Source organism: Stenella coeruleoalba (genome assembly GCF_951394435.1).
Source record: "Stenella coeruleoalba genome assembly, chromosome: 18".
Classification (NCBI taxonomy): Eukaryota; Metazoa; Chordata; class Mammalia; order Artiodactyla; family Delphinidae; genus Stenella; species Stenella coeruleoalba.
In genome coordinates, this window is record NC_137164.1 from 15,777,177 (window position 1) to 15,788,993 (window position 11,817).

General features: G+C 54.5%; 1 protein-coding gene across 12 annotated transcripts in view; it reads left to right on the plus strand.

Annotated features, from left to right (window-relative positions):
• The window catches only part of DHRS12 (dehydrogenase/reductase 12), a 134,620-nt gene extending 122,807 nt beyond the window's left edge, over window positions 1-11,813 (plus strand). For 9 of the 12 annotated variants that reach the window (XM_079903092.1, XM_079903093.1, XM_079903095.1 and 6 more), the window contains 6 exons: window positions 4,054-4,115; window positions 5,388-5,492; window positions 6,887-6,977; window positions 9,471-9,608; window positions 10,486-10,832; window positions 11,538-11,813. In XM_079903092.1, the coding sequence (XP_079759218.1) occupies window positions 4,054-4,115; window positions 5,388-5,492; window positions 6,887-6,977; window positions 9,471-9,608; window positions 10,486-10,595 (506 nt within the window). In that variant the 3' untranslated portion in view covers window positions 10,596-10,832; window positions 11,538-11,813. Of the gene's footprint in view, window positions 1-4,053; window positions 4,116-5,387; window positions 5,493-6,886; window positions 6,978-9,470; window positions 9,609-10,485; window positions 11,334-11,537 lie in introns of those variants that run through there. The other 3 variants (XM_079903089.1, XM_079903090.1, XM_079903088.1) reach the window with 3 other exon arrangements.
• The last annotated feature ends 4 nt before the right edge of the window (window positions 11,814-11,817 follow it).

Here is an 11,817-nt window from a genome sequence, read left to right on the forward strand (position 1 = left end):
GTGGTATGATTTCAGGAGCACCATGAGTTTATTATTCGGATGGAAATGTGGTTTCAGGCGTGCTTTAAGAGTACTCCGCACCTCTCCTTCAGCGTTACCCGGATGTTACAGTGTAACATCCCTTCCTAATGAGCTTATAGAGAGAGATTGGCTTCAAGTCATGTACCCATGTCATAAAGGTCCTTGTTGCCGTATTTTAGAAGACTACGTCCAACATAAATTCCACTCCCAAATCTCTTTCTCGTAATGAGCCTCCATCGACATAATGAGTTCCTTGGAAGGAAGGCATTGTGTAAATTAAAAATACTAATGAGTCATAATGATAATGAGTTATTTTCCTTATTACTGGGAGCAGAACTCAGCTTGGGCACATTATCCTGTGGCTGAAGGTGTCTTCCCTACACCCAGACCTGCCCTCCCCCAGGAGCCCAGACTAAAATAGGTTCTCTTTTTTTTTTTTTCTCTCCTCATCAAAGCTCTGAATCCCCCAGATGTCCCTGATCTTGGCTAGTCAGTCTCGGGGGAATGGAAGTAACTAAACTTGTTCGTACTGAGATAGGAATGACCCGGAGGCACCCGTAGCTGTTTCCAGCAGCGCTCTGCTTGCACCTTCCCAAGGATATTCCTATTAGCTGGTGAGCACAGGTGAGCTGGTGGATTTTCTAGCTAAGGCCAAGCCCAGTGTCTTAGGGATTGTCTGGTTACAAGGAACAGGAACCCACTCAAGCCGACTAAACAAAACTGATTTACTGCGGGGGAGGCAAGGGCAGCCTTCACAGAACTTAGCGGCAGAGGCACAGCTGGGCTTTGGGAGCGTCAGGGACAGGACAGGAGAGCGTGAGGAAGCGGGGTGAACTTTTCCTGTTTCTCTGGGACCCTTGTCCACAGACTCTATCCCAGCCCTCCTGTCTCTGCAGGATGCTTTTCCGGGCACATGGGCCAAATATGGCGGCCGCTGAGTCAAGGGTCCCGTGCCCACGCTCTTGCGGGGAGGGTTCGACTGGTACGGCTTGGCTCAGGTGTCGCCCCTAACTCAGTCTCCTCTGCCCATGGGGTCGAGGTTGCGTGGCTCAAACACAGTGCCTCGCCCCGGGTCATGACTCGGTTACGTGTTGTTACAGGATGCAGGGCCCAGCCCTAAGGGGAGGGGATGGGGCACATCTCCAGAAGAAGTCTACCACGCCAGGTCGAGGAGTTTTCTGCTGAATTTGGTTGGGCGCCTGGAGTGTTGAAGGGCTTTGGGGCAGGAGAGTTGCATTGTCGCCCGTGTTAACAGCGGGCCCCCTGGTAGGATCTGTGAGCTGGGCAAGGAGCTCCTGGTGCCATGTTCATCCTAAAGGAGCAGTGACTTGCAGACAACGGGATTCATTCCTGCTCCCTTGGCACCGGAGTCGGTTGGGACTCTGTGGTTGAAGGACTAAGAAAAGGGAGATTTGCCATGTTTTCCATTCTGCATGGACTTGCTGGGAACTTGGAAAAGTCACAGAACCTCTCTGGGATCCTCTTAATTCCAATTCTTTTAATTAAAATAATAATAATATATATATATATAAATATACATATACATACTACTTATATATTTTTCTGTTATTAATTTAGCAGATTCTTTTAAAAGATCTTATTGGCTTTATTCAGAGATTCCTAAATTGGGGAACATCAATCTAGCAATAGATAGGAGCCTCAAAGAACTGTACGAGGCAAGAAATGTTATAGGCAGAACGGAGCAGGAACAGGGAGGTTGTACTGGGCATGTAGCAGATTCTTCCTGTGTTTCTCTTTGCTGGCCTGGAAAGATGCTGAGGGTACACAGGAAAGGCCTCAGAAAGCTGGCTAGGAGGCTGGAGGACGATAAATCACTTGTGGCTGGAAAGAGAGAGGCTTCATCTCCTTCTCAGGGAGGAGAAATGCTTGCTGTGTGTGAAGAGTGATATATGTGCTTTGAGATGATAAAGCTGGGGACCTAGGAGGCAAAAAGCATACAGAAGCACACGATGGCTCAGATCTGCTGGGGGCGGGGGGACCCAGAGAGCAGGATGGGAGAGGCCCGTTTTGTGGATTTGGAATGCGGGAGATTTTTTTTTTTTTTAATGATAGAAAGGGCCCTGAAGGTCTGCTGCTAAAAACTGCAGTTTCTCCAGGAGTTTAAAAAAAATCACCTACCACCTGGCTGTGCCCTACAGGTGAGTGTATTTGGTAGGGATGAATGGCCCAGCTAGTCTTCCTGCCGGTGACTCTGTCAGCATCTAAACTGATACCGGTAGGGTATATTCTCGCAGAGGATGAAGCAGAAAACAAAACACATCACTGGTCTCCTGGGTCGGGGGAGAGGCGCAGAGGGGCTACCCCAGCTCTCATCCGTCTAGGAGGAGCGCCTGGCCAGTGGGGTGAGCGAGTGCGGGCGAGTCCCTCAGGGCCTCTGGGAGGGAAGCAGCGGAGCCTCTGGAGGAGGGGTGCAGGCCTGTGGTGTGGAACCTGCTCCCAGCTTTCATTTCCTTCACGCCAAGGAGTCGTTTATGACAATCCGTCACGGCAGGCTGATGGGGCTGATAGCTTTTGGCAGAAGTCCTTTCTACTTCTTACAAATTAAATCACAGAGAAAGTCACCAGCAGTGAATGCAAAGAAAGTGTTCAAGGCCAGTGCACGGAGGCCAACAGCTGTCAGAGACCCAGCGTTTGGCAGACTTTAAAAATCCTGCACACTAACGAGGCACCTTCAGCGACAGGTTGGGGTGCAGACGCCAAGAATGCCGTGTGGCGTGAAGGGCACAACTCAGCATTGCTGATAATAATAATAGGAATAGTAATAATAATGCAATAAAATGGCAACAACCAATGTGCACAGAGAGCTTTCCAGTCTACGTGCACATTTTCGTGTCACCACAAAACCCTGTGATCCTAGGAGGTGGGCTGTCCAGCTATGGCCTCCCTTTCACAAGTAAAGAAACCAAGGCTGAAATGCTTTGTCGACCTGCCCGTGGTCACACCGCTGGTAGGTGCCAGCCAGGACTCAAATCCAGGCTCCCGGCTCCCCCCAGCGCCCTTTCCGTGACACCAGGCTGCTCCGGTGAGCCTGGGTACAGGGCCGGGCTCAAGGTGGTCGGCAGAGCTGGGCAGGCAGAAACTCTGACGAGTGGCCCAAAAAGAGCCCAGGGCTTTCATTTCAATTCCCCGACCCCCAACCTGTTAACACAAGGTAATATATGTTCATTGTTTGGGAAAAAAAAAAAACAGATAAGCATAAGAACACAGAAATAATAATTGCCCACTCAGAGATAAGCATTTTGAACATTTTAGTGCACCACAGTATCATCCTTGCAGATACTTTTTCTTCACTTTGACACATCTTTCCTCACAAAAACGGAATTCTGTTCCTCCTGCCGTTTTGTAAACGTCTCATTCCATGTACTGTGAATATCTCCATGTCAGATACACTTCAACAATATTTTTCTCATTTCTTACAAATGTTAGACATACAGTTTTTATGATTGCAGAAATAACCATAAGGTTATATGCTCATTGTAGAAATATTCAAATTCAAACCGTACAGAAATGCCCAGCAAAGGAAGCAAACGCTTTACTTAATCCCACCCTTGGGGCCTAAGCAGTGTTGCTACATTTCACATTTCCTGTTCATGTTTTTCCGTGCACACTCTAGACATAATGAACATATGTGTCTATATACATTTTTTTTCTCTGCCAAGTGGGATCACAGACTGTTGTGCAGTTTGCTTTTTTCCTTCCTCTGGTGAGGACATTTTGTTGTCTCAGTCCCTGAGGTTCTAAGGCATCTTTGTTCCAATCCTGGGGAAAGGAAACCATGAGGCTGGAGAAGGGACAGGATGGTGCGTAGTAGCAACTCAGGGCTGGTTCCAGCGATCCAACTAGAAACCCTCGGAGAGGAGGGGACCGCAGCTCAGGCAGCCCCTTGCCGCTCACCCGGAGGAAGCGGGTAAACGGTGCTACCTCACCACCACCCCGCGGCCACCTGAGAGGAGGGGTCCCGCGGCACCAGATGGCCCCATGCCCCCTCATGAATGCGCTGTGCCTCCCCAGGTGTGTATGTTCTCACGACCGCCCTGATCCCCGTCTTGGAGAAAGAACACGATCCCAGAGTGGTGAGTTGACTTTGGGGATGTTTTGTAAGTAAATGACTTTGCTCCTGATGGGAAATCAGTGGTCCTACGTTTGTTGCCCCAACTGTCCCGAGGGGGCCATGCTGTCCACGTCCATAGGGGGAGCCAAATTCTGTCCCCTGGGTCCATGGGCCTTCTGTTGGATAATCTGAGATCCAGCAGCGGTGTGCCAGCCCAGACGGCGTCCAGGTGGGTCTAGGGAGGGGCCAGTGAAGCAGGGAGGGATCCAGGTCAAGGTGAGGGTCAGCCTGCGGCTTTGTCCTCAGGACACACGTACTTGAGGGGCTTGTAGGCGGGGCCTGGGATTCCAGAATGCTCGCTCTGGCAGTAGAGACTTCCTGGGAGCCGGCTGTCGATCCTGCCCCCGCTGCCCCGCTCTCAGGGGCCCTCCACCCTCCCTGCTCCTGCCTCTTGCCGCGGCTGGGTGGCTGCTGCCCATACACAACCAACGAGTCCCCTGCCAAAAGGGAGGCAGAGCTGTGCAAAGCCCCAGCCCTCACTGTAGGCTCTTCCCCAGTGTCATCTGGGAGTTGGCAAAGCCTTCAGAAAGGGGAGCTTCTGAAGAGCAGGGGCAGCCGGGGAAGGCAGTCAGCAGTGGGTGGGTGGGTGCACTTCCTGGAGAACCTGCCTCTCAAAGGGGAGGGGACAGGCTAACGGGTTACAGTGACGGAAATCAGAGAAGTCGGGAGGAAGGCTGCATTCTCTGTGCTGTGAGGGCCAGAATAATGATCTCCCCTGATCCGAGAGGTCCAGGTCCTAGGTCCTGGCACCTGTGAATGTCACCTTGACGTGGCCAAAGGGGACTCTGCAGGTGTGATTAAGTTAAGGGTATTGAGATGGGGAGGGTATCGTGGATTACCCAGGTGGGCCAGTGTAGTCACAGGGGTCCTAAGAAGAGGGCCAGAGTCAGGGGAGACTTGACAGTGGAAGCAGAGGCGGTCGGCATGGTGCAGCCCCAAAGCAAGGCATGCGAGTGGCCTCTAGAAGCTGGAGAAGGGAAGGAACGGATCCCCCCTAAGACTGCCAGAAGCAATGCAGCTCTGCTGACACCTCGATTTTAGCCCCATAAGACCCATTTCAGACTTCCGACTTCCAGAGCTTCCAGTGGGGGATTCATCTGCGACTTCATAAGCCACTAGGTTTGTGGTCATTTGTTGCAGTAGCAACAAGAAACCCATACGCTGCTTGACAGAGAAGAGGGATGGGAGGGTATTATGAACTTTTCTGTACATATCTCCATTATATTTATTGCAGGTGACAGTCTCCTCCGGAGGAATGTTGGTTCAGAAACTGAATACCGATGACCTACAGTCAGAAAGGACAGCATTCGATGGTACCATGGTCTATGCACAAAACAAAGTACGTGAGGGGAGTTTCTCAAGGCTGCCACCTGGGTGCTTTTCCCAGGAAGGCTAATTCTGGGATTCACGTTAATTTGGACCTTAGTAATTCCCAGCAGCACCTGAATGTTCCCCAGTGGAGAGAGAACCCTCTTCTCCATCAGGAGCCTGGCCCAGCCCAGCTCTGCCTGGACCAGGGTGGGGCTGGGGGGCTTCAGCTAGCCCCTAGGAAGAGCCACAAAGGCCGCCACCTCTCTTCCCTGGTTTCTTAGACCCACAAAGAGCATGGTGAGAGCCGGTGGCCGCCACAGCAGGAGCCCAGCAGGGGTTCCTTGCCCGGCACGGCTCAGAGGGAATATGGACCCAGGAAGTCACTCCTCTCTCCCTGGGCAGCCCCTGCTCACTGGACAGATGCCCCTGGAACAACGCTGGGTTTCCGGGCTCCCTTTGAAGGGCATGTGCATCCAATTCTGAAAGGAAAGGGCAGGGGTCCAGATCTCATGCCGGATCTTAACAGAAAGTGTAATCACGCCGTCGTTCATCAGCTCATCACAGCTGTTTTTAGAAGCCGGGTATATACCTTCCACATTTATAGTTCTGGCCCCTCAGTTCATTACTTGGGTGGGCTCCCTTGTCGTTTGTGAAGCTGCCAGTGCCCACCAGCTGTCCCTCCTGTTGGTGTGGTCTGCCTCTGTCCGAAGCCGCCCCCCCTGCGCCCTGGCTCTGCCCCGCTTTCCCTCAGCGAGCCCCAGGCCAGCTCCTGGTGGATTACTTCTCATGACTCAATCCTGACAATTGAAGGAACCATACTTCTTGACAGTTTTTCCAGGGAACATGGGAACAAACCACTCACTCCGTAAATGAGGCCCAGATGGAGCTCTTTGCAAAACGTAATCAAAGTGCCCTGGGATTGGGCAGTAGTCTCCCTGCAGCTGAGGCTTAAGTGGGGGGTACTTGATTTTTCAGGGAATTTGCAACAGCTGTGTTCTCTAAGCATCCCCAGTACGCGTCCTACACTCCAAGGCAGGAGTTCCTTCACATGTCCACGGACACCCGCTCAGTGCCGGCCTGTGCCGGTGGCCAGGGTACACAGTGAGCGGGCCCCAGCAACGAACACCGCAACACAAGCAACTAGGAAAGAGGACTCTCTGGGTGCCATTTCCGGAGGGGGAGGGGAGGGGGAAGCCCCCGGGCAGCGTGCGGCGTTGGCGTTCCCTCATTTCCGGTGCTGCTCTGTCGGCGTCTCAAACGGAGGGGCCGGGACGCAGCGCTGGGTTGTAGCCAGAGCTTGTGGGGTCGAGAGCCGATTCTAGAGCAAGGTGAAATCTGACATGGGGGGCGGGCGAGGCACGGTAGGGGCCCCCTTGCCCCCCTCCCGTTTGTTCATCCTCGACCCCCACCCACCCCGTGCAGAGGCAGCAGGTGGTCCTGACGGAGCAGTGGGCCCGAGCGCACCCGACCATCCACTTCTCGTGCATGCATCCCGGCTGGGTCGACACCCCAGGTAGGTCTTTCATTTACACGGCGCCTGCGTTTCATCTAAAGGTATCTTGGGCGGCCGCAGGACTGACTCTGCCCTGGACTGGCCTAAAACCAGTATCAGGAGGACTAGGAACGGCTTCGTTTCCACTGAGAGGGGCAGGCTGGTCCTCACAGGCGGAGCTGCTGTTAATCTGCCCCGCGCCTGGCGGAGAGAGGGGGCGGCCCTGGGGTGGGGTGCGGCTGGGGGCCCCTCCCTCGGGACGGGCGGAGCCAGTGCACACTGAGTGTCGGAGAGGAACGAACCGAACCGAGGGGGGCGAGAGGGACCGAGGGAAGTCAACGGGAGACGCTGGGAACGTGGGGATAGGCCAGGCCACCTCGCCGCCGCCGCCCGGGTTCCTAGAAGTAGTGATGCACACAGGTCAGTAACAATCACGAAGGAGACAAGTGGAATTTTCTGGAAGCGCGTTGGAGCAGCAGGGAGGGAGAGCAGAGCTCTCCTCGGGATCTGGCCCTCCCAACTCCGTGGCCTCGGGTAAATCACGTGGGCTCTGTAGCTCTTTCCTCCGCCCCTGAAAACAGCAGCACAGGAGCACCCTCAGGACACCTGAGAGCCCAGAGCTGCTCACAGCCGTGTCTGGATACTGACGCGTGTGTCCTCACAGCCCCACTGCGGTGGGCACTAGCATCATGCCCATTTCCAGATGGGGAAACTGAGGCACGGGGGGGCCAGGATGGGCCGGCTGGGCCCGGCCACAGTGTCCTGGGAAGCAGGCTCTCTCGTACACGTGCTGTCGTCCTTTCTGAAAGCCGGTTGAGCAGAAGCCTTAACATTTGTGTATACATCCTTGGAATTCATCCTAAGAAATAATGAGAGATGTGGAAAATGAGGTTCCTCATCACAGCACTCGTGCTAGGAGAGTGAGTTAATAAATTATGGAGCACCTGTACAAGAAATGTGTTCAGCCCTGAAAACTGCTGGGGAGAAATGTCTGTGGGAAAGGAACACTGCACTGTACCATTAGGTGAAGGTGTCAGTCCCCCTAACTGTACTGCCTTAGGGTCTTATTTTTGCTACGCACATATCCCCGTGGAAGAAGGCGTATGTTGGTGCCACGCAGCATCCCATGGAGCTGGCGCGGACCCGCCCTCTGGGGCACGGATCTGAGGACGTCTGGCAGCCTCCTGTTTTACATGCAGAGGGGGTGTCCTCAGCCAGGCACACCAGGAGGGACTCAGGCCAGGGGTGTTGCGAGGGGGTGGCTGCTTCTTGTCGCTTCTGGATGGGAGACATGCCCAGCCCTGCCTGACTAGGTAGCTCCGTCAGGCCGTGGAGGGCAGCCAGCCTGTCATCCTCCCAAGGACATCACCCTGACAGTCCTCGTGTCAACCTGTGCGCTTGCAAAATCTGTGCTCCAAGCCCACCCCCTGGATCCACCATCGGGGCCAAGGTGCAGTTTGCCCTCTACTGTCCACAGGTCACAGGGCAACGACTGGGCCTCTCGGGTGCAGATGGCCTGTCTGGGGACACAGAAGCCCGAGGGAGGGCTGGGCAGGGTCTGAGGCCGGGGACGCTCGTCCTCCCCGAGTGCTGTGACAGAGGATTCAAATTCCTTCTCTTTGCTCATCAGTATTTCCTAATTTTTCCACAATTAGCAAGTACTGTTTCTATGAAAAGAAAAAAAAATTACTTTTAATATAAGAACTGAGGGCCTTAGATTAGATGATCCTTTCTCTGAAATCCTCTGATCTCATTACGGCTTTCAGACGTTGTTTTCTCTGCCTCCTTTTCTTTCCTTGGCTTCACGAGAGAACAGTTTTGTTTCCCAGCGTGCTCACTGTTGGGACAGTGTGTTCCCTGAGGTCTGTGGGCGGCGGGGCTGGGCCTCCCGTGGTGAGGACGGGGGCCCTGGGGAGGTGACACCAGGAGGGGAACCTCTGTGTAGCCGGGTGTGGGGGGCAGGGGGAGGACGAGTTAGAGGAGCTTTGGCAGAGGAATGAAGAAGTCCCTCCCCTTCTTACTACACTCCTCCCTAAAAAGCAGGAAACACTAGTGCAGCCCGAGGAGCCATTAGCCAGGATCCTCAGAGAGGTCAGAATCCTTGGCGAGAGATGGTTCACCCAGGAAGCGGGAGTCTGATCCCCTCTCAGCTTCAGCGTGACCCTCCTTTCTTAGGATAGAAAGTGGGGAGGTGCTGGAGATTTTGCTCCCAGGGGACGGGCTGGTCTGGGCGCCCGGGGCCCAGGGGACACGGAACCCAACACACTCGGGGCTCTGGTGAGCAGCACTTCCCTCCCAGGCCACAGGGTGACACCTCAGGGGCTTTGTGACAAGGCTGTGTGAAATCTGGACAGCCTGGAGGAATGCTGTGTTGAAGTGGAAAGAGGGCAGTCCGTGGTCCCATTCCATTTTATCGTTATTTTGTCATTGGAAGAAGCCAAGCGCGGGCAGCGTCCTGGCTTGAGGATGCTGTCCTCACCTCCCTGTCCGTGCCCCCCCCCCCCGCCCCTGCAGGTGTGCGGTTGTCGATGCCCGGGTTCCACGCCAGGCTGGGGGCCAGGCTGCGCTCTGAGGCCCAGGGCGCGGACACCGTGCTGTGGCTGGCCCTCGCCCCGACTGCCGCCGTGCAGCCCAGCGGCCGCTTCTTCCAAGGTGACTTCCTCCCTGGGTGTGAAGGTGCCGCCGACCCTCCTCTCCGTGCAGCTCGGGTCTGGGAGGGACTTTTCCCCTTCCCCGTGATTGTGCCCGGCCTTCCTTGGCAGGGCGGCTCCTTCGCCTGTCGGGGCGCTTTGTGAAGGGCCTCCCCTCTGACTTCGCACCACCCGCTTTTTCCATCCACCTTTCTGAACTCAGTGGGTCCCTTGAGGATGAAATCCTCGGGTTGTCATCCTTGTCCTGAGTCTTGGGAGAGGCCGGGCCCTGTGGGCACCGCGGAGATGAACGCTCCCTCTCCGAAGACCCGGGGATGGGAGCTGCAAGCAGCAGTGCAAAGGGAATGAGTCTCTTCTTTCTGCTTCCGGGGGCAGTTATCTGTTGCGGGTTTGCTCCCAACCTGGGCAGCATCCCGACGGGCAGTCTGAGAGGAGGCATGCTGAGGGCGGATGCTGGAGGCCGGGGCCTTCTGCCTCTTTCCCCACCAGGGATGTGGCCGCCTGAGCCATGATGGAGCTTTGGTGACCCTGTGGTGGCTGGGGGCGTGGCCGTACCTTCTCCGGTTCTCAAACACTCCACACTCCCCAAGCCCAAACCCCACCCCCGCCGGCACCCATGCCTGAGGACCCTCCCCCCAGCCCGCTGGAGTCCCTCAAAACCCAGCCCGACACCTGTCCTCCCCAACTCGGTCTCCCTTCTGTAGCACCTCATCGTCTGTGGGGACCCTTGAAGGCAGGGGTGGCATCTAACTCCGTCCGGTGTGGGCCCCGCCCCGGCAGATGTCCGTGACGTGACTGACGCGGGGCCCGAGTGGCGGGCAGAGGCTCGTCCACGCCGCCTTGCTGCTCACACCTTTGTTCTTCCCTCTCGCTTTTAGACCGGAAACCAGTGCCCACACATTTGCCTTTTGCTAGGACATCGTCCTCACCGGCTGAAGAGGAAAAACTAATTGAAATCCTGGAAGAGCTAGCTCAGAGATTTAAATAGGCCAGGCCAGACCCAACGCGGGGCTGGAACCGCCTCAGAAAATATGGGAAGGTGTGGCCCAGGGGTAGACCAGTACACGGACCCCACGTCTAGACGTCCCCGTAGATTGGCCCATATTCCACTGCTGTGGTCTGAGCTGCTTCCTCTCCTTCTGCAGTCATAGAAATCAGCCCCGTTCTTTATACAAAGCCTAGTATTGAAGCCGTGACCCACCATCTCCTCACTGTGGGACCACAGGTGGGTTACTTACCCTCCGGGGGCCTCATTTTCCCTGTCAGTGGAGATTTTAGTGCTACTGACCTCAAGGGGTGGTTTTAACGATTTCGTGAACTACTAGTAATGCACTTAGAAGAGCGCTTGGTGCATCCTAAAGACTTGATATATGTTTGTTAGCTATTAACATCAGCTTTAACTGACAAGTGTGCTAAAACTCACGGAAAAAAAAAATCCCCCTAAGGGTTACCCCCTGTAGCAATGAGGAGCCACACAGAATGGGAGCTTTTATTTTAAAGTAAATACGACTGGGGCTGGGAACTAGCGAATCTGCCTCTTCCGCAGTATCTTCTTTTCCCGTGTAAATTTCTCCTTTGGGATGTGGTTTTTTCCATGGCCTGGTTTATTTACATTTGCTACGATTAGAAGTGGCATGGACATACATACACTACCAAAGTAAAGTAGCTAGCTAGTGGGAAGCAGCTGCACTGCGCTGGGAGATCAGCTCCGTGCTTGGTGACCACCTAGAGGGGTGCGATAGGGAGGGTGGGGAGGGAGACGCAAGAGGGAGGGGATATGGGGATATATGTATATGTATAACTGATTCACTTTAAAGCAATTATACTCCAATAAAGATGTTAAAAAAAAAAAGTGGCTTGAATTACGCACCTGGCATTCCGGTGCTACTGTTTGGTAAAACTTCTTAACTATTTGCATTTTATGTCTTAGTGACGCTGGGGAAAGTTGTAACAAAAATCGGTGAACAGATTTAGGATAGCTCCATACACGTTCTGGATGGTCATGGCGAAATAAACGTACTGCATCACCCACAGCGGAGGAGAACCCAGCTGGGCACCGCTCACCCAGTCCCACGGTGCGGGGCCTTCAGACGTGCCTGAGGTGCTCAGGTCCAGGCTGTCAGCCGAGGAGCCCCTAGAAAGGGGCTTTCTGGTGAGTCCGCCTGGAAGATCAGTGAGCAGCGGCCCCCCCGGGCATGAATCTCTCCTTT